The sequence below is a fragment of the Macaca nemestrina genome, chromosome 3 (assembly GCF_043159975.1).
Source record: "Macaca nemestrina isolate mMacNem1 chromosome 3, mMacNem.hap1, whole genome shotgun sequence".
NCBI classification, from domain to species: domain Eukaryota; kingdom Metazoa; phylum Chordata; class Mammalia; order Primates; family Cercopithecidae; genus Macaca; species Macaca nemestrina.
This window is the reverse complement of record NC_092127.1, coordinates 138,210,079-138,237,550: the sequence shown is the minus strand read 5'-3', so window position 1 is coordinate 138,237,550 and position 27,472 is coordinate 138,210,079. Positions and strand designations below refer to the sequence as shown.

The window sequence follows — 27,472 nt, the reverse complement described above, 5'->3', positions numbered from 1 at the left end:
CATCTGAAAATCGTAATCTGATTTATTTCTTATAGGATTGATTTCACCATCATTATATTCACCATCACCAGAGCACTGGTTCTCAACTGGGGACAGTTTTTTCCTAGGTGATATCTGGCAATGCCTGGAGACATTTTCAGCTGTTGTAACCAGGGGGTGAGGGGTAGTGGATGCTAATGATATCTACTGGATAGAGACCAGGGATGCTACTAAACATCCTATAATGTGCAAGATACTTTCCTGCCACAAAGTATTATCTGGTTCAAAATGTAAATATTGCCTAGGTGGAGAACCTTCTAGTCTAGAGTGGTTATCTGCCTTTTTGCATTTATCTTCTACTTCATCTAAAATTTCCTGCCTTTTTTTTTCTATTTGTGAAAAATGAAAAATTCTGATTTCTCAACTGTGTTCAAGGAGAACTACAAAGAAGGTATCTGCAGACTCTTTAATGCCTTCTGGAAAGATGATGTTATACTTTGAGCAGTATGGAAAGAAAACTGAAGGATTATGCATTAGTGATTATTTCATGTCGTTCTTTCGTGTTTCCACATGAAAGGTCTTTCTACCATGCTTTGCATTTTAGTCTTCTTGTTAGGATAGTTGGGAACAATTGATAATTAATGTGAAAGGATTCCTAGGTTACTGAAATACCAAAATTAGGAAAAATAAGATTATTAAGGTACCATAATGTATCAGATTTGTGAAAGCGTTCAATGGACCCATATGGTAATTGCAAACAGAATAGAATGAGTTTATTCTATTAAATAAAAAGCAGATTTTCTTCCTTGGAAGATTTTTAAAGAAAGAATAAATGTCATAATATATTCATCTTTAAAACAATTGATTAAAAAAAGAACTAGACCAGGGTAGAGTGGATATTGTTTAAAAAAGGCTTTTGCAGTCATAAAGATTTGTTAAATGCTGAGTTTAATTAAAATCCCTTCTCAGAACTTTTTTTTTTTGAGACAGAGTTTCGCTCTTGTTGTCCAGGCTGGAGTAAAACGGCACTATCTTGGCTCACTGAAACCTCTGCCTTCTGGGTTCAAGAGATTCTACTGCCTCAAGCATCCCGAGTAGCTGGGATTACAGGCATGTGCCACCACGCCTGGCAAATTTTGTATTTTTCATAGAGATGGGGTTTCTCCATGTTGGTCAGGCTGGTCTTGAACTCCCTACCTCAGGTGATCCTCCCACCTTGGCCTCCGGAAGTGCTGGGATTACAGGCATGAGCCACTGCATCAGGCCTTTTCAGAACTTTTAACTTGTTAATTGTACAGTGCAAATATCCAAGTGTATTGAGTTTCTAATAACTATTTGATTATAGAATCCTTTTCATGTTCAGTGGAACATAATTAGGAGATGTTTAATGTATAGAATAAGAGAATTTTCAAATAGAAAAGTTGTTTTATATTTTATGTTACTGGGTATTATTATGTGACTCAGGTTATAGACAAATAATTATGTTCACTTCAAGTAGGTATTTTAGGAGGCATTTTATCTTTTGTCATTGTTCGAAAATATTTGAAAAGTTTATTTTCTGCAGTTACTTTTAATGAGTGCATATGGCATACTAAAAAATTACCCTCGAGGATTTTTGAGTTCTTTTGGTTTTTAAAAAATCTGCCAAAAGATATTGGAAGCAAAATTGATTGAGATTGACAAATACTGTCTTTAGTCAAATGATATATGATCATCAATAATGACTATTGTTTTTTAAATAATAAAAATATTAAAAGAGCTGGGCATGGTGACTCACACCTCTAATCCTAGCAGTTTGGGAGGCCAAGGCAGGCGGACCACCTGAGGTTGGGAGTTTGAGACCAGCCTGACCAACATGGAAAAACCCTGTCTCTACCAAAAATACAAAATTAGCCGGGCGTGGTGGTGTATGTCTGTAATCCCAGCTATTCGGGAGGCTGAGGCAGGAGAATCGCTTGAAACTGGGAGGCGGAGGTCGCAGTGAGCCAAAATCGTGCCATTGCACTCCAGCCTGGGCAACAAGAGCAAAACTCTGTCTAATATATATATAATATACATATATTTTATTATATATAATATATATAAAATATGTATTATATATTTTGTTATATATATTATATATCAATTTCAAATATATATATTAAGCAACTGGTTAGAGTTGAAAACTCTTTATCCTTTCATGGTAACTTTAAAAAAAATCATGTTATTTGAATGTATTAATTCCTGTATTTTTGTCTGAAAATCAGTCTTTTTGGAGCTGTACATACTTGATAGTCTTTTGCACCAAGTCTTTTTTGGGAATTAAACATTTTTGTCTTAGGTATATCGTGAAAGTTTGTCACTGCTTTTAGTTCATTAAATAAATCTATAAGGCAAGGATGAATAGATCTTCTTGGCATAGCTCTCCTACTAAAATTTCTACTCTTGACCCTGTTGCTTCATCTAAGATATATGTGACTCTCATCTGGAGGTGTGGGCTTGAAAAATTGCTGTTCATCCTTAGGCAAGAATCACTGTAAGCAAATCAAGTGCTTCTTACAGAGTTTAATTGTGTATTATTCCTGATTTACGTTTTAAAATATCTTGATTATAGTTACAGATTATCTTTGGACTGTGGCTATGTTTCTCTAAGACTGACGTGCCCTAAAGATGGGGTTTAGTTTTCGGTAAATACGAGCAAACGTCTGGTCTTAATTTTTTGGTAATGGACATATGTCCTTACTGTAATGTACAAGAATGAGCTTTTTAAAAAGTGAGGAAATAACCGGTTTCTCATTGTTATTAAGCACCAGAGATTATTATAAGACAGATTTCCGTAGCAGAAGTGGTTGCTGTGTTCTGATTATCCTTATTTTTATTGACATGTATTAGATGTACATATTTTTGGACTACATGTGGTAATTCAGTGCATTCATATAATCAAATCAGGGTAATTGGGTTATCCATTACCTTAAATATTTATTGTTTTTTGAGAAAGGGTCTTGCTCTGTTGCCCAGGCTAGAGTGCAATGGCACGATCATGTCTCACTGCAGCCTCGACCTCCCAGGTTTATGTGATTCTCCCACCTCAGCCTCCTGGGTAGCTGGGACTATAGGCATGTGCCACCATGCCCAGCTAATTTTTTGTGGAGATGGGGTTTCCCCATGTTGCCCAGGCTTAAAAATTTATACTAGAAACATTTGAATTCTCTTTTAGCTAGCTTGAAATGTATAATCAATTAATGTAAACCATAGTCACCTTACTGATCCATCAAACACCAGGGCTTGTTTCTTCTAAGTGTATATTTGTATCCATTAATCAACCTTTCTTCATCCCCTCCTCCGCCCCATCCTTCCTACCCTTGTTGGCTTCTGGTATCTTCCAGCCTAGTCTCTATCTTCATGACATCCAGTTTTTGGCTCCCACATATGATTGAGAAGTTGTGATATTTGTCTTTCTGTGATTGGCTTGTTTCACTTAACGTAATGACCCATCCTATCCATGTTGCTGTAAATGACAGGATTTCATTCTTTTTAATGGCTGAATAATATACCATAATGTACATATACCATATTTTCTTTATCCATTCATCCACTGATGGATACTAAGGTTGATTCCATATTTTGACTATTGTGAATAGTGCTGCAGTAAAACATGGGAGTGCAGATACCCTTTGATATACTGATTTCCCCTTAGATATGTACTTGTAGTGGACTTGCTAGATCATATAGTGCTCTATGTTTAGTCTTTTTGAGGAATCTCCATACAGATTGCCACAGTGGCTGTATTAATTTATATTTCCACAAATAGTATACAAGGGTTCCACTTTCTCTATATCCTCACCAGCATCTGTTATTCCCTGTCTTTTATGATATAAGCCATTCTAACTGGGATGTGATGATACCTCATTGTGGTTTTGACTTCGTTTCTCTGATGATAGTGATGTTGAGTATTTTCTCATGTACCTGTTGGTCATTTGTTTGTCTTTTGAGAAATGACTGCACCAGGTCTTTGGACTATTTTTAAATCAGATTATTTATTTTTTTGTTATTAAGTTGTCTGAGCTTTTTATATATTCTGGTTATTAATTCCTTGTCAGGTAGATAGTTTGCAAATAGTTTCTCTCATTCTGTGGGTTGTCTCTTCACTTTGTTGTTTGTTTCTGTGCTGTGCAGAAGCTTTTTAGCTTGATGTAATTCTGTCTTGTCTATTTTTGTTTCCGTTGTGTGTGCTTTTGAGATCTTACACAAAAAATCTTTGCAAGATCAGTGTCCTGGAGAGTTTCCCCAGTGTTTTTTTTCACACGTTTTATAATTTCAGGTCTTAGGTTTAAGTCTTTAATCCATTTTGATTTGATTTCTCTGTACGGTGAGAGATAAGCATCTAGTTTCATTCTTCTACATGTGTTTATCCTGTTTTTTTTCTGCACCATTTATTGAAGAGATTGTCCTTTTTCCATTGTACATTTTTAGCACCTTTCTTGAATATGAGTTAGCTGTAAATGCATACATTTATATGTGGGTTCTCTGTTCTATATAATTGGCCTGTTTGTCTCTTTTTATGCCAGTACCATGCTGATTTGGTTACAATAGCTTTGTAGTATATTTTGAAGTTAGGTAGTGTGAAATGTCTCCAGTTTTGTTTTTTTTTCTCAGGATTGCTTTGACTATCAGGGTCTTTTGTGGCTCCGTATAAACTTTAGGATTTCTTTTCTTTCTCTTCCTTCTCTTCCTTCCTTCCTTTCTTATAATTCAGCAGTGAAGCCATCAGGTTGTGGACTTTTCTTTGATGTGAAACGTTTTGTCATGGCTCCAATCTCATTACTTGTTACTGGCTTATTGAGGTTTTCTGTTTTTTTGTGGTTCAATCTTGGAAGGTTGGATGTGTCCAGGAATTTATCTATTCTAGGTTTTCCAATTTGTGGTCATATAATTGTTCGTAATAGTATCTATCTTTGTATTTCTGTGATATGAGTTCTTATGTCTTCTCTTTTGTTTCTGGTTTTCTTTTCTTCATAGTCTATTAAATTTGTTTTGATTTTATCTTTTCCAAAACACCAGCTTTTGTTTTATTGGTCTTTTGTATTGTGTTTTTAGTCTCACTGTCATTTTTTTTCTGCTCTGCTCTTTATTATTTCTTTCCTCTTACCAATTTTGAGTTTGTGAAGTCTATCCCGGGGGTAATCCAGTCATCTTTATTTTTCTTCTGTGCACGTCTTTCCTTTTTTTTTTTTTTTTTTTAAATGACTGCTTTTAAGATTTTTTCTTTGTCTCTGGTTTTGACAATTAGATTATGACGTTCCATTGTATAGTTTTCTTCATGTTGCTTGTGCTTAGGGTTTGTTGAGCCTTTTGAATCCATTGGTTTATAGTTTTTTTCATTAATTTCAGGAAAATTTTGGCTATTACTATTTCAGATGTTTTTTCAGTCCTCCCCTTCCCCTGCTTCCTACCTTAGGTATCTGCAATTGCATGTGTTAAAAGAAAAACTTAAGACAAATTAAACTTAACAGACTTTAATTGAGCAAAGAATGATTTGCAAGTTGGGTAGCCCCAAAATGATAATAGGTTCAGACCAACATTGGCTCTGCCATGTGGTCAGAGAGGATTTATGGACAGAAAAAGGAAAGTGACAGACAGAAAATGAGTAAGGTACGGAAACAACTGGATTGGTTACAGCTCAGCGTTTGCCTTATTTGAACACAGTTTGAACAGAGGACTGCCTGTGATTGGCTGAAACTTGGTGATTGATTGGTACAAGAGTAGGTTACTATATGTAAACACATCCGGTTAGGTTACAGAACAAAGCCTTTAGGATGAACTTAAAATATGTAAGAGGCAGTGTTAGGCTCAACTGAACACATGTGTATTAGGTTGCTTGAAGTTGTCTCACAGCTTACTCATGCTCTGTCATAAAAAAAAAAATTCCGTTTTCTTCCTATTTCATTTCACATAGTTTCTGTTACTGTGCCTTCAAGTTGACTAACCTTTTTGTTAGCAATATCAAACTTGCCATTAAGTTCATCAGTGTATTTTTAAATCTCAGACCTTGTAGTTTTTATGTCTAGAAGTTTGATTTGGGTCTTTAAACATATTTTCCATATTTTACTGCTTTTTAAATGTAATGGTATACAGTTATAATAACTTTTAATGCCCTCTATTTTAACATATCTGTCAGTTCTGGGTTGATGGGTTGATTATTCTTCTCATTTTGGTTGTGTTTTTCTGCCTCCTTGCTGCCTGGTTATTGTGGGTTGGATATCAGATGCGAGTTTTTCTTTTTCTTTTTTTTTTTTAACCATGTTTAGTGTTGGATATTTTTGTATTCCTATAAATCTTCTTGAGCTTTGTTTTGGGATGCAGTTAAGTTGCTTGGAAACAGTTTAGACTGTTGGTTTCTCTAGACTCTCTCAGCTCATCATTTCAATCATGATGTCAGTTAGAGCTCATTTACTTTGTTTGTTGTCTCTCACAGATCACTCTGTGTTGTTGCTTGATGTTCAGTGAAACTGCTGTTTCATGTATTCTGTCTTTTGTCATTATTGTTTCAGATGGGAGGGTAGATCTGATCTTGGTTATTCTATCTTTGGCAGTAGTGGAAACTTCCCTGCGGGGTTTTACTTATGGAGTTTGACAGGCTATTCTAAAGTTCATTTGTAAGAGAAAATTCACAATAGCTGAGTAAAGTTTGAAGGAAGGATAACGAAGAGTGGATTGCCATTCCATATATCAAAACATGATAAATCTATAGTAATTCAAATAGTTTACTATTTGTGCCAGAACAGACAAATAGATAAATGGACAAACATAGAGTGTGTGTGTGTGTGTGTATACACAGACAAATATTTATACATATGAATTTATGGCAAAAGTGACATTTCAAATCAGGAAAGGGTAGTGTTAAGATAGTTGATTATCCATTCAGAAACCAAAAATTGACTCTTCAAACTGTATTCATTAGAATATGGATTTAGCATCTTGTGACAGAAACCCAAAGTAATGGTGGTTCAAGAAAGGCAGAAGTTCATTTCTCATGGAAAAGTCTGAGTTTTGTAGCTAAACAGGAACTCCGGCTTTTCTTGTTTTTTTGCCTTGTCATCCACAAGATATTTTCTTGTCTCTGTAGTCTAAAATGCTTCATATTCTGGTCTGTAGAAAGGCTACAGTTACGTGAAGGGAAGGCATATTTTTCCTCTTAAGGGCACAGTGCAGAATTTTCATATATCTCTTCTGTTCCCAACCTCCAGGTATGTTGGAAAATAGTCTTTATTCAGGACAGTTCTGAATAGCTCATTGCCTAGCTAAATGTCCTATTATTGTAGAAGTGGAGAATAGAAATTTAGGGACAAGTAGCAATCTAACCTTGGCATACGTAACAAATTTCAAATGGATTAAAGAAAAATATAAAAATGAAAAGCTGTAAGTACTAGAAGCATACATAGGAGAGTCTGTTTATGATCTATAGGTTATAAAAGTCTTTGCTAAACGAGGCAGAAAGCATAAGCTATACAGGAAAATATTGATGGCTTTTTACTACATAGTAATCAAAAATGACCATATGACAAAGTTAAGAGAAATCACAGACCAGAAAAGTAAATATAAATATGGAAACAAAAATTGATATTCGTGATATGTAAATATAATATATGTAAATGAAAATATTGATATTCATTATATAAATGAAAAAACTAATATTCACGATATATTTTTTACCTGTAAATTGGTTAAAAACAAATACTTTAGTAGAAAAATGGACAGAGCATATGAACAATCTACAGAGAAATCCAAGTAGTTCATAAACATTAATGTACATTCCCTGTCTCATAATTTGCGAAATGCAAATTAAAATGACATCTTTTGTTTGTCTATTTAATACAAGTACCATTGTTAGCCAAAGTGTGGGGAACATGGTTATTCTCATGCAGTGTTGGTGGAAGTATAAATTGGTACTGTCTATTTGGAGGTCAGTTTGGCAGTATCACAATGTTGCAATATCTTCTGACTCAGTAGTTTCACTTCTAGGAATCTTGTAAAAAAATAACATGTGAACTAAGTGATGTCTGGACAAGGATGTTTATTGTATCATTGTAGCAATTAAAGATCATAAATTATATCAATGAGGGAATATTTAAAAAAATTAGTATACATCCATGCCATTAATGTAGCTATTAAAAAGAATGACCAGGTACCCCTCTGAGACGAAGCTTCCAGAGGAACGATCAGGCAGTAACATTTGCTGTTCAGCAATATTCACTATTCTGCAGTCTCTGCTGCTGATACCCAGGCAAATAGGGTCTGGAGTGGACCTCCAGCAAACTCCAACAGACCTGCAGCTGAGGGTCCTGACTGTTAGAAGGAAAACTAACAAACAGAAAGGACATCCACACCAAAACCCCTTCTGTACATCACCATCATCAAAGACCAAAGGTAGATAAAACCACAAAGATGGGGAAAAAACAGAGCAGAAAAGCTGAAAATTCTAAAAATCAGAGCACCTCTCCCCCTCCAAAGGAACGCAGTTCCTCACCAGCAACGGAAAAAAGCTGGACAGAGAATGACTTTGACGAGTTGAGAGAAGAGGGCTTCAGACGATCAAACTTCTCCAAGCTAAAGGAGGAAGTTTGAACCCATCGCAAAGAAGCTAAAAACCTTGAAAAAACATTAGACGAATGGCTGACTAGAATAACCAATGTAGAGAATTCCTTAAATGACCTGATGGAGCTGAAAACCATGGCACAAGAACTACGTGACGAATGCAAAAGCTTCAGTAACCAATTCGATCAACTGGAAGAAAGGGTATCAGTGATTGAAGATCAAATGAATGAAATGAAGGAAGAAGAGAAGTTTAGAGAAAAAAGAGTAAAAAGAAATGAACAAAGCCTTCAAGAAATACGGGACTATGTGAAAAGGCCATATCTATGACTGATTGGTGTACCTGAAAGTGACAGAAAGAATGGAACCAAGTCGGGAAGCACTCTGCAGGATATTATCCAGGAGAACTTCCCCAACCTAGCAAGGTATGCTGACATTCAAATTCAGGAAATACAGAGAACGCCACAAAGATTCTCCTCGAGAAGAGCAACTCCAAGACTCAACAATTGTCAGATTCACCAAAGTTGAAATGAAGGAAAAAATGTTAAGGGCAGCCAGAGAGAAAGGTTGGGTTACCCACAAAGGGAAGCCCATCAGACTAACAGCGGATCTCACGGCAGAAACTCTCCAAGCCAGAAGAGAGTGGGGGCCAATATTCAACATTCTTAAAGAAAAGAATTTTCAACCCAGAATTTCATATCCAGCCAAGGTAAGCTTCATAAGTGAAGGAAAAATAAAATCCTTTACAGACAAGCAAATGCTGAGAGATTTTGTCACCACCAGGCCTGCCCTACAAGAGCTCCTGAAGGAAGCGCTAAACATGGAAAGGAACAACCAATACCAGCCACTGCAAAAACATGCCAAATTGTAAAGACGATCGATGCTAGGAAGAAACTGCATCAACTAATGAGCAAAACAACCAGCTAACATCATAATGACAGGATCAGATTCACACATAGCAATATTAACCTTAAATGGAAATGGGCCAAATGCTCCAATTAAAAGACACAGACTGGCAAATTGGATAAAGAGTCAAGACCGATCAGTGTGCTGTATTCAGGAGACCCATGTCACATACAGAGACATACATAGGCTCAAAATAAAGGGATGCAGGAAGTTCTACCGAGCAAATGGAAAACAAAAAAAGGCAGGGGTTGCAATCCTAGTCTCTGATAAAACAGACTTTAAACCAGCAAAGATCAAAAGAGACAAAGAAGGCCATTACGTAATGGTAAAGTGATCAATTCAACAAGAAGAGCTAACTATCCTAAACATAAATGCACCCAATACAGGAGCACCCAGATTCATAAAGCAAGTCCTTAGAGACTTACAAAGAGACATAGACTCCCACACAATAATAATGGGAGACTTTAACACCCCACTGTCAACATTAGACAGATCAACGAGACAGAAAGTTAAGGATATCCAGGAATTGAACTCAACTCTGCACCAAGCGGACCTAATAGAGATCTACAGAACTCTCCACCCCAAATCAACAGAATATACATTCTTAGCACCACATCACACTTATTCCAAAATTGACCACATAGTTGGAAATAAAGCACTCCTCAGCAAGTGTAAAAGAACAGAAATTATAACAAACTGTCTCTCAGACCACAGTGCAATCAAACTAGAACTCAGGAGTAAGAAACTCACTCAAAACCGCTCAACTAGATGGAAACTGAACAACCTGCTCCTGAATGAATACTGGGTACATAAAGAAATGAAGGCAGAAATAAAGATGTTCTTTGAATCCAATGAGAACAAAGATACAACATACCAGAATCTCTGGGACACATTTAAAGCAGTGTATAGAGGGAAATTTATAGCACTACATGCCCACAAGAGAAAGCAGGAAAGATCTAAAGTTGACACACTAACATCACAATTTAAAGAACTAGAAAAGCAAGAGCAAACACATTCAGAAGCTAGCAGAAGGCCAGAAATGACTAAGATCAGAGCAGAATTGAAGGAGATAGTGACACAAAAAACCCTTCAAAAAATCAGTGAATCCAGGAGCTTTTTTTTGAAAAGATCAACAAAATTGATAGACTGCTAGCAAGACTAATAAAGAAGAAAAGAGAGAAGAATCAAATAGACTCAATAAAAAATGATAAAGGGGATATCACCACCGACCCCACAGAAATACAAACTACCATCAGAGAATACTATAAACACCTCTATGCAAATAAACTAGAAAACCTAGAAGGAATGGATAAATTCCTGGACACATACACTCTCCCAAGACTAAACCAGGAAGAAGCTGAATCCCTGAATTGACCAATAACAGGTTCTGAAATTGAGGCAATAATTAATAGCCTACTAACCAAAAAAAGTCCAGGACCAGACAGATTCACAGCCAAATTCTACCAGAGGTACATGGAGGAGCTGGTACCATTCCTTCTGAAACTATTCCGATCAATAGAAAAAGAGGGAATCCTCCCTAACTCATTTTATGAGGCAACATCTCCTGATACCAAAGGCTGGCAGGGACACAACAAAAAAAGAGAATTTTAGACCAATATCCCTGATGAACATCGGTGCAAAAATCCTCAATAAAATACTGGCAAACCAAATCCAGCAGCACATCAAAAAGCTTATCCACCATGATCAAGTGGGCTTTATCCCTGGGATGCAAGACTGGTTCAACATACGCAAATCAATAAACGTAATCCAGCATATAAACAGAATCAAAGACAAAAACCACATGATTATCTCAATAGATGTAGAAAAGGCCTTTGACAAAATTCAACAGCACTTCATACTAAAAACTCAGTAAATTCGATATTGATGGAACATATCTCAAAATAATAAGAGCTATTTATGACAAACCCACAGCCAATACCATACTGAATGGGCAAAAACTGGAAGCATTCCCTTTGAAAACTGGCAGAGGACAGGGATGCCCTCTCTCACCACTCCTATTCAACATAGTGTTGGAAGTTCTGGCCAGGGCAGTCAGGCAGGAGAAAGAAATAAAGAGTATTCGTTTAGGAAAAGAAGAAGTCAAATTGTCCCTGTTTGCAGATGACGTGACTGTATACTTAGAAAACCCCATTGTCTTAGCCCAAAATTTCCTTAAGTTGATAAGCAACTTCAGCAGAGTCTCAGGATACAAAATCAATGTGCAAAAATCACAAGCATTCTAATACAGCAATCAGACAAACAGAGAGCCAAATCATGAGTGAACTCCCATTCACAGTTGCTTCAAAGAGAATAAAATACCTAGGAATCCAACTTACAAGGGATGTAAAGGACCTCTTCAAGGAGAACTACAAACCACTGGTCGGTGAAATAAAAGAGGACACAAACAAATGGAAGAACATTCCATGCTCATGGATAGGAAAAACTAATAACATGAAAATGGCTTTCCGCTCTACCTAGAGGGGTCCATATGGCGTTGTTCTGGATTCCTGTCGTAACTTAAAGGGAAACTTTCACAATGTCCAGAGCCCTTGATGTCCTACAAATGAAGGAGGAGGATGTCCTTAAGTTCCTTGCAGCAGGAACCCACTTAGGTGGCACCAATCTTGACTTCCAGATGGAACAGTACATCTATAAAAGGAAAAGTGATGGCATCTACATCATAAATCTGAAGAGGACCTGGGAGAAGCTTCTGCTGGTGGCTCGTGCCATTGTTGCCATTGAAAACCCTGCTGATGTCAGTGTTATATCCTCCAGGAATACTGGCCAGAGGGCCGTGCTGAAGTTTGCTGCTGCCACTGGAGCCACTCCAATTGCTGGCCGCTTCACTCCTGGAACCTTCACTAACCAGATCCAGGCAGCCTTCCGGGAGCCATGGCTTCTTGTGGTTACTGACCCCAGGGCTGACCACCAGCCTCTCACGGAGGCATCTTATGTTAACCTACCTACCATTGCTCTGTGTAACACAGATTCTCCTCTGCACTATGTGGACATTGGCATCCCATGCAACAACAAGGGAGCTCACTCAGTGGGTTTGATGTGGTGGATGCTGGCCCGGGAAGTTCTGCGCATGCGTGGCACCATTTCCCGTGAACACCCGTGGGAGGTCATGCCTGATCTCTACTTCTGCAGAGATCCTGAAGAGATTGAAAAAGAAGAGCAGGCTGCTGCTGAAAAGGCAGTGACCAAGGAGGAATTTCAGGGTGAATGGACTGCTCCAGCTCCTGAGTTCACTGCTACTCAGCCTGAGGTTGCAGACTGGTCTGAAGGTGTGCAGGTGCCCTCTGTGCCTATTCAGCAGTTCCCTACTGAAGACTGGAGTGCTTAGCCTGCCACGGAAGACTGGTCTGCAGCTCCCACTGCTCAGGCCACTGAATGGGTAGGAGCAACCACTGAATGGTCTTAAGCTGTTCTTGCACGGGCTCTTAAGCAACATGGAAAAATGGTTGATAGAAAACAAACATCAGTTTCTTAAAAAAAAAAAAAAAAAAAAAAAAAAAAAAAAAAAAAAAAAAAAGAAAATGGCCATACCACCCAAGGTAATTTATAGATTTAATGCCATCCCCATTAAGCTACCAATGACTTTCTTCACAGAATTGAAAAAAATTACTTTAAAGTTCATATGGAACCAGAAGAGCCCACATTGCCAAGACAATCCTAAGCCAAAAGAACAAAGCTGGAGGCATCACGCCACCTGACTGCAAACTCTACTACAAGGCTACAGTAACCAAAACAGCATGGTACTGGTACCAAAACAGAGATATAGACCAATGGAACAGTACAGAACCCTCGGAAATAATACCACATATCTACAACCATCTGATCTTTGACAAAGCTGACAAAAATAAGAAATGAGGAAAGGATTCCCTATTTAACAAATGGTGCTGGGAAAGCTGGCTAGCCATATGTAGAAAGCTGAAACTGAATCCCTTCCTTACACCTTATACAAAAATTAATTCAAGATGGATTAGAGACTTAAATGTTAGACCTAAAACCATAAAAACCCTAGAAGAAAACCTAGGCAGTACCATTCAGGACATAGGCATAGGCAAGGACTTCATGTCTAAAACACCAAAAGCAATGGCAACAAAAGCCAAAATTGACAAATGGGATCTAATTAAACTAAAGAGCTTCTGCACAGCAAAGGAAAATACCATCAGAGTGAACAGGCAACCTACAGAATGGGAGAACATTTTTGTAATCTATCCATTTGACAGAGGGCTGATATACAGAACCTACAAAGAACTCAAACAAATTTACAAGAAAAAAACAAACGACCCCATCAAAAAGTGGGCGAAGGATATGAACAGACACTTCCGAAAAGAAGACATTTATGCAGCGAAATGTCCATCAATGACAGACTGGATTAAGAAAATGTGGCACATACACACCATGGCATACTATGCAGCCATAAAACAGGATGAGTTCATGTCCTTTGTAGGGACATGGATGCAGCTGGAAACCATCATTCTCAGCAGACCATCGCAAGAACAGTAAACCAAACACCGCATGTTCTCACTCATGGGTGGGAATTGAACAATGAGAACACTTGGACACAGGAAGGGGAGCATGACACACAAGGGCCTGTCGTGGGACAGGGGTAGCAGGGCAGGATAGCATTAGGAGACATACCTAATGTAAATGATGAGTTAATGGGTGCAGCACACCAACATGGCACATGTATACATATGTAAGAAACCTGCACGTTGTGCACATGTACCCTAGAACTTAAAAAGTATAATAAAAAATAATTTAAAAAAACCATTAAGTTAAAAGAAGAAAAAAAAAGAAATGTCAAAATGTATTAAGCCAATATAAAATGAGGGTACAGAAAGTATAACAAATAATGTGCAAATAAAGTTCATTCAGCTGGAAAAAAAATAAGCATTTGAAAATATTGCATTCCACCGCTATATGATACAGTATTTGATAAATGCCTATTAGGTCAAATTAGGTGAAATTTTTGTACTAAGCTTCTATGTAATTTCTGATTTTTAAAATTTGTTCTAACCATTACTGATACAATGTCAGCATCTATAAGTATGATGGTATATTTCTCTATTTTCGCCTTTAATACTATCTTTTTCATTTGTTTTATGTACTTTGAATCTGTATTGTTAAGTATATGAACATTTTGTTTAATGTACATGAACCTTGTTGTAATTTTGATACATTCTTTCATACCTACAGTAATATTCATTGTTTTGAGGTCTGTTTTCTTATAGTAATACAGTCACAGAACTTTCTTATGTTTGTATGTCGCATGTTTTTCATCCCATTATTTAAATTTCATTCTGCCTTTGTACTTTAAGTTTCTTGCTTATAATAAACTTATTTTTGGCTTTTGTAATTTTTATCAATTTTTTGTTACCTTGTAATAGTTATTTTCTATATCGTTATTATTTATTGATACATAATTTTACCTATTGGGATACATGTATTTTGATACAAACATATGGTGTGTAATAATGATCAACTAAGGGTAATTGGGATATCCATCTCCTCAAACATTTATTATTTATTTATGTTGCAAACATTCCTAATCTCTTCTTGTTACTTTGAAATATATGATAGCACAATAGGGCAACTATAGCTGATGATATATTATTAATTCTGATTATATCTACCTCTTATATTTAATAAAATTATTGTGATGACTGTGATAAAGAATGAAGTGGTACTGTGTAGACATAAAATCTTCAGAATGTATTCAGTGAAAAAAAGTTGCAGAATGGCATCTGTAGAAAGAATCCATTAATACAAGAAATCAAACCCGAAGTGTGTTGTGTGTCTTTGTCTCATTTTGCAATTTTGTAGGAAAAAAAAAGCCCTAGAAGGGTAGATACCACTCTGTGTATAGTGCTTACATTTGGAGAGGGATGTTGGGGAGATAGGGGTTTATCCCATATTCTCCATTGTGGCTGGAAAGTTTTTTTACAGAGACTAAACTTGTGTTTTACGTAATGAACAAATCATGACTGTAGTAAAAAATCATCTAATCTTTTGACTTTCATGTGTTTTGCTAGGATTGGTCCAAAGGAAGATTTTTTCCATTGTTTGAAATGTAACTTATGTCTAGCTATGAATCTTCAAGGAAGACACAAGGTATATAATTTAGTTTGTGTAATTTTTAAAGTAGTGCAGTGTTTTTGAAACAAGCTTAACTTCTAATATGTTTTGGAAGCATGCTAATTTTCATATTTTCCAAGTGCAACTGTATTGCTGTTTTGAAAAGCAGTATTAACAAATAGATATTTTAAAATATGTACCTCAGAATATCTGATCTACAATTCCTTTTCTTCTCTATAGTGTAAGAATGCTTATATCACTTATTAACATAATGTTGACAACTTCAAAGTTGGTTTATGGATTCTTACCATTGGTACTGCGTTTAAGAATAACTTGAAAACAGGAGAAATACTGAATGGTGTAACCTAATTAGCACAACATTCTAAGAAAATTCAGAAAATATTTTACTATTTTTTTTTTTTTTTACAATTAAGACATACATATTTTAAATCTGGATATAGGAATTATGTCACAATCCCAGGCCCTTTTTCATTATTTAAAAAAAATCTAATAAAGTATTACATTTATAGTACTGATTCTACCTACTACAAGAATTTAATTAAAAGAATGGAAGATTGGCGTAAAGTGAAGTGTAAATCATACTTGTTCAAGTATAGGAAATTCCAGATAAGGGAGAACAGTGTAAGTAGCAACATTGTAGCTGTTGAGAGAGAGAGACAGATAGACATGAATTGGAAAGAGACTGAAATTATTTACTTAGCAGTATAGTAGGTTCGATAGAAGGTAAGGATAAGAAGTTATTGCAGAAATATAATATTAGCTAGAACTTGGCCTAAATAGTAAAGTGGTGAGGAAAACTGAGATGAATAATGAACATACATGATGTGGTAATGGTATTAAGGAAAAAGAGTGAGGCGGAGTAAAGATGACTCTGAAGATTTTCAGTCCCAACTTAAGGTACTTATTAGTAGATTGTAAATTTTTTGAAGATAAAAGATTGAGTTTGGTTTTTAAACTTGAGCTTGTGGTGATGGCAAGCTATGCTAGTGGAGATAGCCAGGAGTTAGTAGTATCTTATAGATTACATTTCCCTGATGTTCTGGTTTCCAAAGCATGTGTAGTGTGTGTGTGAGTGTGCACACACTAATTCATTGCATCCTCACCTCAGCATTTGCGTTCCATCAACTCAGAGATGCTACTGATGATCAGATATGTTGTAATTGCGGGGATGTTAAAATGTATGTGTGAGGTGTACTTTAGAATCAAATGAAATATGTATTAATTTTATTTTATAAATAAGAAACATAAGACTAAAGCAGTGGCTAGTCTAAAATCTGAAGGACTGGTAAATAGCAGAGCTAGGATTACAGTCTAGATTTTTAAACTTACTCTTAAGCTTATTATTTTGAGGGTTTATCTCCCCACTATACTGTCATCTTTCAAAAACATATCTATGTTTTTGTTACGGTTTTTTTGTTTTGTTGTTTTTTAGTTATCTTTTATTTCTGTATTACTACGTGGTCCTGCCATCTATTAAGTGCTTCCATTAAAAACCCGGGAATCTTCCATGGCACAGTGCTTTCCCTTACCTCCTTGCATTTAATCAGACATTAAATCTTGTCAAATTAAGAACTCAGGCTCTGAAGTTAGCCTACTGAAGCACCAGTTTAACTGTGACTTTGGAAGTTCTTCTCTAGGCTTCCACTGCTTCAACTGTAAAATGGTATAACAATCATAGCCTATTTCATCTAGGATTGTGAGATTTAATTGATCTTATACAGGTACTGTGCTGAATATGGCATATAGTAAATTTCAATAATATGAACTATTATTATTACCAATATTATTAGTAATTAGTTGAGCTTACTAATTTAGGTCACTGGCTTTGGAGCAAAACATACATAATATGCAAAGGTTCCAAATCTTATTATCTTTGGATCTTGGGTAAGTGTCTTGAATTCCTAAGTCACTTTCCTTATCTGTGGAAGTGAAGGTAATCTCAATAATGTTTATTATTTTCACTGTATCAGGTAATGTGCCAAGCCTGAAATAGTGTGAGATTTAAATAACTGTTAAAAAACTCTTTTCTGATATATAAGCATATGTTAATGTTAGCTATTATTTTTAGTGAGTTGATTTTGTTAATTTTTATTATTAATACTGTTATACCTGACATTTTCATCTAGTTAAGCTTTTGTTAATGTGAATTTCTCTTTTAAACAGTGTATTGAAAATGTGTCCCGACAGAATTGTCCAATATGTTTGGAGGTAGGCTTAAAATATTTTTTACTTTGGAAGTCTCAGCTCTTGAATTCAAAATACTTGGATGTTTATATTGTCTTCATACAAGCACTAACATTTATTTCCTTTACAGGACATTCACACATCCCGTGTTGTTGCTCATGTCTTGCCATGTGGACATCTTTTACATAGGTAAAGTAACATTTTTTTCTCAATGATGTTTGAAAATAGTGGAGACAGTTTTTGTTTTACTAAAATAATCTTATATTTTCTTTCAGAACGTGTTATGAAGAAATGTTGAAAGAGTGAGTGTTTGGGATTTTAAAAATAATTGTAAGATGTTTGATTTTTTTTTGTGTGTGGTGTGGGGTGGTGGACAAACGTTGTTACTTATACTGTATTGGGCATGGCAATATTTATATTGAAATGGGTAGGGTAGATGAATAGTGTTAAAACAGGACAAAGCATCTTGGATATAGAACTACATCTTTGCTATATGTTTCTCTTAAGCCTCGTCTCCTCCCACAATTTGAGATAGATACCTCTTTTTTTTTCTGACCATATATACCAGGAAGCAGTCTTTGCCGGATGCTGTTACAGTGTTGTAAAAATGCTGAAAAATATTGCTGAAAATTTGTTAGGTTGTTATATTGGCTAAGTATAATGAAGTAAAAGAAAGTAGGTGAAGCAATCATTAAAGCTAAGACTTTATGAATGGAAAGGATATTAAAATTAGATGAAAATAATTGAAAAGAGGAGACTGTATTTTGGTCCTACAGATTGATGAGCAAAAATTTGAAGAGCTAGGGAGAGGGCATTTTTGTTTTTCAGATTTTTAGAACGGAAATAATAGCTGAATAATTTTTAACAAATACAGTATCTTTGCATGAGTGTTTTAAGAAATTAAGGTTGTTTAGCTAGGGAGTAGCTTAATTAGTTTGTAAAAATATATGAAGTACATTCTACAAAGAATACGGACTAATTACTCTCCATTTTATAATACTGAGGAAAAAGACTTAGTTTTAGATAAGTATACAGGAATTAATTTAAAAGTTGTATAGTGTGAAAGTTCCCAGGTTCCTAAGAGATTATCTTGAAATAGAGGAAAATGCCTGTTTTGAATGGTTCATGTAGCTTGCATCTTCTTGTATACCTGAATTAATATATTCTTTGTTTAATGTTTGGAAAATAACCTTTTTATCTTTTTCAGAGGCTACAGATGTCCATTATGTATGCACTCTGCTTTAGATATGACCAGGTATTGGAGACAGCTGGATGATGAAGTAGCACAGACTCCTATGCCATCAGAATATCAGAACATGACTGTGGATGTGAGTAGAATAAATACTTTGTAGATTCCTTGTTGACACTCTTCATTTTTGCCCTCCTGCTTGAATTTGCCAAAAAAGAAAAAAAATACTGGTTTGACACAGATGCTAATGTGATGATTATGGAAAGCACAAATGATTTTTAAATTTTAGTTAAATATGTAGCTCAGATCAGAAAAAAAAAAGTCTTAAGAATGCCTTTATGTAGTTTTTCCCAACACTAGATGGCAGGCAAAAACTTTATTCTGAATTGTTTACACATTACTTGCCAGAGTCAGTCAGTAATATAACTGACTAGGGTTGGATCACTGGTGGGAGGTTTTAAGTACATTTTATTTTTAATTATTTTACATTTTATTTCAGGAGAACATATTTGCTGATTTTTGAGATTACGTTTTGGTTTTTAGTGTTTATTACCCTTTTTTTCCATCTTAGACTTATTTTTATCGAGTGCACACAGGAGACCCCTTTTTTACTTCTGTTGTTCACAGAATCATAAGCAAAGAACAAATTGAGAGATAAGAGTTATAATTACAGAGAAGTCTTGATTCACGATCTTGGGAAAAAACTGTCCACACTAAAATGCCGCTTGCTTCTGGGAAAAAACTTTCCTGGTTAACTTTACCTTAAGGTCTCTAAAGGGTGTCCAGTTCCAAGAGTGTGGAGGGTCCCTTCTGAATTGTGAGATAATGAACCTAAGGTTCAAAGTCCAGAAGATTTACTGCAGTGTGTGTGGGAAAGGCAGTCTTTCTCTGATGTTGTTCTCAGAAGACCCAATCTCCAGATTCTAGATTGTGAAGGGTTTGATTGTTCTTAGTCATTGGACCATCAAAATTTTCTTTACCTGATGAAAATGTACTTTGGCATAATGCATAAAAGCCTTGCAGCATTTAGTCATATCAGAGTTTGGTAGTGGAAGATGCATGAGATTCTATTTATTATTAGGTGCATAGGCCTTCCAATGATTATTGCCTAAGGGGTCAACTTATGTTTTCCACTTCAAATGGATCTGATTGCCATCAATCTGCAATATCAATCTGCAGTATGTTTAACCAAGGCAATCCAGTCAATTCAGTTAGTTTTGTCTAATGCTATTGTATTTGTACTATCTTATGTAACTATTTTACAACTTGTCCAGTGAAATAAGTACCTCTGTCACTGGAGATTTCTCTAGGAATGTCCCATGAGAGAAACACATTTTATAATAACCTTTTAACTGTAATAGAATTAACCCTCTTGCATGGGATACCTTCTATACAACCAGAAAACAGGCATTGAAAATGACAATTGAATGTAATCCCTCTATAAATACTTAAGTGACCCATCAGGTAGCAGAAATGTACTTGAAGTTTTGATTGTCTTCCCAGGATTATGGTTTCGACAAAGCAAACATTGGTCACAAATTATTTTAGCAATTTAGCAATATATATAAATTTTATATATCTGTATAAAATTTGGATTATTTTATCTTTTCCATGATGAGCCATGGAATGCAGAACTTTTTTTTTTTTTTTTTTTTGGAGACAGAGTCTTGCCCTTATTGTGCAGGCTGGAGTGCAGTGGCACAATCTCGGCTTACTGCAACCTCCACCTCCAAGGTTCAAGTGATTCTCTTGCCTCAGCCTCCCGAGTAGCTGGGATTACAGGTGCCCGCCACCATGCCTGGCTAATTTTTGTATTTTTAGTAGAGTTGGGGTTTTGCCATGTTGGCCAGGCTGGTCTCAAACTCCTGACCTCATGATCCGCCTGCCTCGGCCTCCCAAAGTGCTGGGATTATAGGAGTGAGCCACCTCGCCCAGCTGGAATGCAGAACTTTAATAATGGAAGCTTTAAGGATTTAGGAAGGTCCAGGGGGCTGTCCAGGTTCTCCATGAGTCCACACTTAACATTGGATTTGTGTCCTCTTAAATACCAGATTAGGTGCCTCCCACTGATAACTGAAGGGTTATTATAGGTAATTTGGCTTGGATTGTGGAGTTGATTGAAATCTAAACAATTTCAGTACTGGCTGATTTAGTGTGAAAATCTGGCAAGTATTTTCTTGGTATTCAATTAATTTTTATCCTGCTTGGGTTAGCAGTTTTATAAACCAGTCAGTCTCTCCATTAGAGAGTTCTAGGAATTGTTATCCGGTCCAAGTCCTAAAGTTGTCAGAAATCTGTATTTAAGAGAGCTTGTCAGGGTCCTATTCATCCTTTCATGAACCTCCTTGAAGACACAGAACTGTAGGATTTTGCTTGCTTGTGACGTTTTCAGAGAAACTGCATCAGAATTAAGCAGTTAACTGTGGAAACAACTTAAAATGGTTATAAAGACATGATTGACAAGGAAATTTGGTTATTTCTGTGGCCTGCAATAACACAATAACCATAATCAAGACTGATAGAACATGCTCAGACATAAAGAATTTTAGAATCATATAATCTTGGAATAAATCTTAATAAAAATATAACAGAAAAGTTAAATATCATTTCTTATCTGACAATGCTTCTTACGTAATTTAACAGATCAAATAATCCTTTTTTCTCTCTTAGGATGCTGCAGGGGCCCTTTGTAGCATGCCAAAGTTAGAGGTCAAAAAAAAAAGACTTAATTTTGAAGGTGAAATTTGGTTTTGGGAAGCTTGTCAAGTGTGTTGAAGATTTAAAACACTTGAACAAAATAGAATCATGAGTCACTATAAAATAATAGTCATTTGTATAGCCAATATGAGAATTAACAGGTTTTAAAAAGTGAAAACATTTACTCTTTGAAACTCAGTTTTCTAAACAACCAAAAGTCCTGAGACAGCGTGATACAAAATCTGTTTCGCCTTGTCTCCTCTTTTTATTGTTTGAAGTTTACTCAAAAAGTAAACAAAAATATTTTACTGTCTTATTAATACTACATGAATCTTTGTTCAAGAGAGAAAACCAGATTTTACCTTTGTATTATTAGGACTAAAGCTAATTTTAATAAAACCTTATAAACAAATCCATCCAATCTGTCAGTTTTTTTACCACGTAAGATTTCCATAAATCTTTTATATTCCCTTATAAACTTTTAAAATTCTTTCTTTTGAACGTTTTGTATTTTAATCTACACTTTTTTATTCCTTCAATTTGAAACAACCATTAAGTAACTTCAAACTAGACCAGAAAAAAAATTTTTTTTTTTTTGAGACAGAGTCTTGCTCTGTCACCTAGGCTGGAGTGCAGTGGAGCAATATTGGCTCACTGCAACCTCTGCCTCCAGGGTTTAAGCAATTCTTCTGCCTCAGCCTCCTGAGTAGCTGGGACTACAAGCATACAGCACCATACCCGACTAATTTTTGTACTTTTAGTAGAGACAGGGTTTCATCATATTAGCCAGGCTGGTCTCGAACTCCTGACCTTGTGATCCGCCCACCTTGGCCTCCTAAAGCTAAATTTTTTTTAAACACATGCCTTGGCAACTTTTCTCACCAAAAGTATATCTTGCTTGTTTTTATACTCCATATAGGGAATTGTTTTTCTTACATCTAGTAGTTTGAGTTACATATATTAACTACAGTTTCAACTCTTAGTAATCCTAATTTCCAGTGAAAACCTTAGGAAGTAATTTTGAACTGTTTTGTATCAGTATTTATAGATGGAAGCCATTTTAATTTTTTGGAAGGATGTTTCCTTAAATTATTATTTATTAAGATATCTAAATATATTTAGCTTTTCTATGCTATATAAAAATAAGATGCCAAAGTATATAAACTTATAATTAATGTTTTAGCATTTTAACTTACAAATGACTTAAAAGTTTTACGATTACTTAAACATATAAGATTTTAAATTACTGAAAAGAAATTTGAAATTAGGACACAGGTGTACCCTCCCTAATGTTTTCCCAGTCATCTTGAGTCTCAAGTAGTCATATGTCAACCAGGAGGCTATGAAGGGCAGAGCCTGGCTGAGTCTTGAATTTACATACCACTTATAGAGCTTTGAACAGAAGACAGAGCTGTAAAGATGATGCCTGGAGGATGGAACCCCTCGCAGAATAGCCAGGAGGCAAAGCTAAGGCAGGGAAGAAGAAGCCCTAGTGGGCTTGATTAGCCAGGAGGCAAAGCTAAGGCAGGGAAGAAGACGCTGTAGTGGGCTTGATTCTGCCTTGTAGCTACAGGTCTAGGCACTGAGAACATGTACCCAGGCCTCACTTAGCCAGACTTCAGAATCTAGAGGTTCAAAACCCAAAACAAGGTCACAGTCAAATCAAGCAAGTGTTGAATTATATTCAACAGACACCTCTGAAGCCACTCTTATTTTACTAACAGTATAAAAACTGGCTTTATTTACCAAATGTTATCACATACACGTAACACCTGTAGGAATACAGACACAGGCAGAAGCAGATCTTAGAGCTTTCCTAAAGGATTTTCATTTGCGGGCTTTTAAATAGTTTTTCTATTCCCCATTCAGACTATCAGTTTTCCAATTAACCTGTTTCATTGCCCTGAGCAATTGTTAGCTAGGCAGCCCTAAATATGCATTTCTAAAGGACCAACTCTTAGGTCAAACAAGGTAGAAAATTTATATCTCTAAAGCACAGAGCTAAGACTTTAGATGTAAGTATTGTGCCATCATTTGCTCAAACCAAGGAAAAAATGGTGTAAAAGTTACGACAAGATGGCCAGAAAATCACCTTAAACAAAGGTATGACTATGTAAATTTAAAACAGTGATAAGAGTTCCTAATGTACACAGACAGACACCTTTACAAATGGAAATTTCCTTTATAGATATAAATTGATTTTACCAAAAGGGTTTCAGGATAGCCTTCTGTATAGTCAGTTAAATGCTGGATAGGTATATTTTAGTTCCATAGATGGTTTTTAAAAATTTACTGTTTCTTAGCTAAAATTACTGAGTTTAGGGTGGAGCCCACTAAGAGAGTAGGGGAAAGAAAGCATTCTTTTTTATTGTTTGCAGTTTACCCAAAAATTAAACAGAAGTATTTTAGTGTCCATGTCCATGCCTGGGCGCAGTATGGATAGATCTGAAAAAAAAGCAAGTCTGCTTTACCTGAGGGCCTACATTTTATAAACATTTTATCCAGGCTATCTTTTTTTTTAGCCTTCAGGGCAGTATAGTAACTAAGCCAAAAAGCTAGTAGATTTAATTTCTCTTATCAGTTAGTTAAGCTTTTTATTTGCCTTTAAAAATCTTTTTTTTTTAAGGCAATAAAAATATTGAAATATTTTTAGAAGTTTCACTCAATAGGCATTTTTAGATGAGTCTAATTTGGGAGCCCTCATTTTCAAATGCACTTTTTCTTTTTTTTTGGTTTGATTTTTAACAGCTCCTTATGGTCATCATCAAATGCACTTCTTAACGTATAGTTTTAAGTGTTCATTTGGGACGTTCCATTATAATTTTAAATTACCTTTAGTAAGGTTTTGCCATTTCTATAAGCAAATGGCATTTTATCCTTCCATAAAATGTTTAAAAAGTGTTTGCTGCTTCTGGGACCTAATACTTAAACTTGTAGGCAGAACCTACAAGGTAGATTGCTCAGTTCTTCAGAAATTAAGGATCCCGTTTTTACCTTGAATCTTGGCTTTGGCTCTCATATTTCCTTGGTAAGCTTAACCAGTGATTTTTTTCCCTACTTAAGCGTGCAAGAAGAATTGAAGAGGGTAGGACACAAAAAACCCTGTGAATTTCCAAAAGCCAGTTTGCACCCCCTGCTGTTTTACCATTTACTGTGCTTCTGCCTGACCCAGTCAGACATAAGAGGCCTTTAGCTAGCTCCAAGGCAGTTGGATCCTGGACCCAGTCCGGTTTTTGCTGCGACTTCTGAATCCAGTTCAGATGAAAAATGTGTTAAAAAAACTTGGATAGCTCAAAACACAAATCCGCGGAGTTTTAGAATCTGAGAACTTACCATGATTCCTAATGGCTGCGAGAGAGCAGTGGACACAAAGGGCCTAACGGTACCTTACTGGGTCCCTTGGTGCTCTTGGAGGTCACTGCAAGCTCTACTTCAAATCCCACTTCTGATGTCAGCTGTTTGAAGAAAAACCTTACACAAATTAAATTTAACAGAACTTAATTGAGAAACAATTTGTGAATCAGGCAGCCCTGAACCAGAATAGATTCAGAGGGTCTTGACTGACTGTATTTGGTTGCAATTAGCCTGCAAACTAAAGCTTAAAGGGTTGTTTCTGTGCCTTTTGTCTTATGGAGAGTGATCATCTTTTTTCCTTTAAGTAAGATGTGTTGCTGTCTCTCCTCAGCCCTAGTATTGAGTTTTAGATCAGAATGGGAAAGCCTAGTTTTCTGGCTAGATAATTTTTGGTTATATTACACATTTTCTGAACATCTTCAGATACTTCAGCATACAAGGATAAAAACCACATAGCAAAGCCAGATGAAAATTATTTTTTGTTTTATTTACACTGGAATGTTTCATAATTCATGTGGATAATTGTTAGGGCAATGAAAAATAACTTTTAGAATACTAACCGATAATCATGTGATTGACTAGAGACCAAAGTGTGCTATGTTCCATGTAGATAATTTTTCAAAATAATGGCTTCATTAAGGTACAATTCACATATTATACAGCTCATTCATTTAAATTGTACAATTAGGTGCTTTTAAAAATATTCATGTAGTTATGCAAACATCACCACAATTTTAGAACATTTTTATCATCCTAAAAAGGAAATGCTCGTACCCATTAGCAGACATTCCCTAATGCCCCAGGCCTAGGCAACCACTAATACACGTTTAGATTGTATTTTTTAAAGAATTATTTTCCAAATTATAATTTAGTGCAAATTTGGAAATTTTCTGCTTATTATAGTGTGACTATTCAAAAGCGAGTGCTTTTCTTGCATAGTAATGTATTGATTTTCAGGTTAACACCTTTGTTATTTTTCAGGTTCTTACTTAGCACTAGAAGAAATTAATTCTTAAACAGCATCTTATTGTTATTGTAGGGGTGAGCGAAGAGCCTCTATTTACTCAATTTTAGGAACTACTCTTTTTGCAATCTAATTCATTCCTAAGGCAGAGAAGACAGGGAACAGTATACTAAACCTAAAAAATAAACAAAAATATTATTTGTGTAAAAATTTTGGTTTTATTAACTGAGATATATTTTTGACTGAAAAATAATGAAATCATGTTGCTATTTTGAATTGTAAGTATCAGATATTGATCTGATTATGCCTAGGTTAATTTTCTTGCTTGTACTGTTTATACTGTTTAATATTTGGAAACTATTTTAAAACAAGCTTTTTTTTTTTTTTTTGCTCAAATCTGCCTTTTCACTTTCTGAATGCAGAACCACCTTAATAGCCTTTTAGAGTTTTCAGTGAAAAACTAAAAAGAAATTTCTACTTTTGGAAATGTTTAGACTTATGTACGTATTTTCACATATTTAATATGGTTTTCAAGGGATTATTATGAGCAGACAATGCTACTTGTATTTATAAGGTTTAAAATACTTAATTTGAATTAATCTCTTTTCAGATTCTCTGCAATGACTGTAATGGACGATCCACTGTTCAGTTTCATATATTAGGCATGAAATGTAAGATTTGTGAATCCTACAATACTGCTCAAGCTGGAGGACGTAGAATTTCACTGGATCAGCAATGACGACCCTATGCAGTACTGGAGAAGTTGGCATTTTCTGATATAGAAAGAGGCTTTCCTTGGTATCGTGTTATCATGTGTCATCATCTATGCATTAGAGTTGATGTGTTTTGTACTAGTGTCACAGCATAAAATCATATTACAAGTACTTAAGGATTCAGGGTCTCTTGATAGAATTATCATAACTCTATATTGAATGAAAGCCACTGTGCTTATGTTTTGATTGGAAATTCCTTTAGTGTCAATTTTTTGGAAGCCAATGATGTTCGCCACTGATACATTCATAGAAGTGTATTATGTTTTCATGAAATTTTGCTTTAGGTGACACTATGCACGCAGTTCATTTCTAGTTCTTGATAGAACTGCACTTAATTCTCAGTAGTAGTCTTGACTTTTTAAGGGCTGTGCTATAGTAAGTTCTCCCTTACTGTTAAAACCTAATTAAATACGCTCTAGAATTTTCTAAGACAGTCCTCTGGATCCTCTAAATGTGAATTTTGATGTAATAATGGCTAATAAAATTATATTGAAACAGTGTTTTATAGTAAGTTTTTTCCAAAGTTTTCTATGTTTGGCTCAACTAGGGCAGTATCATCAGCTCTATAATGTAAAATAAATTTTCTTTCTTTTGAGGTATTCTGTAAAAGTAGTTGGGAAAAATATTATGTAAAATAGTAAGACTCTTCCAAAGTCTTAATAAAAACATCAACATTGAAAACAGTTTTTTTAGGTTGCCCAAAATTATTTCTTCAAAGAGTCATTCATTTATTCATTTATTTAGCAA

At 35.5% G+C, this 27,472-nt stretch overlaps 2 protein-coding genes across 4 annotated transcripts in view; both read left to right on the top strand.

The window, feature by feature from the left end:
• LOC105477274 (ring finger and CHY zinc finger domain containing 1) overlaps positions 1-27,225 on the top strand; it is a 38,791-nt gene extending 11,566 nt beyond the window's left edge. For 2 of the 3 annotated variants that reach the window (XM_011733721.2, XM_011733723.2), the window contains 6 exons: positions 15,501-15,579; positions 17,728-17,772; positions 17,879-17,937; positions 18,024-18,050; positions 18,956-19,076; positions 26,563-27,225. In XM_011733721.2, the coding sequence (XP_011732023.1) occupies positions 15,501-15,579; positions 17,728-17,772; positions 17,879-17,937; positions 18,024-18,050; positions 18,956-19,076; positions 26,563-26,691 (460 nt within the window). In that variant the 3' untranslated portion in view covers positions 26,692-27,225. The remainder of the gene's footprint in view (positions 1-15,500; positions 15,580-17,727; positions 17,773-17,878; positions 17,938-18,023; positions 18,051-18,955; positions 19,077-26,562) is intronic. The other variant, XM_011733722.2, reaches the window with a different exon arrangement.
• On the top strand, positions 11,838-15,571 carry LOC139362399 (small ribosomal subunit protein uS2-like). The gene has a single exon (XM_071093508.1). The coding sequence runs from the start codon at positions 11,993-11,995 to the stop codon at positions 12,800-12,802; it is 810 nt and encodes a 269-aa protein (XP_070949609.1). The 5' UTR covers positions 11,838-11,992; the 3' UTR covers positions 12,803-15,571.
• Positions 27,226-27,472: the final 247 nt, after the last annotated feature.

Coding starts and splice junctions, on each gene's coding strand:
- LOC139362399 (XM_071093508.1), top strand. CDS start 11,993: ATGTCCAGAGCCCTTGATGTCCTACAAATGAAGGAGGAGGATGTCCTT.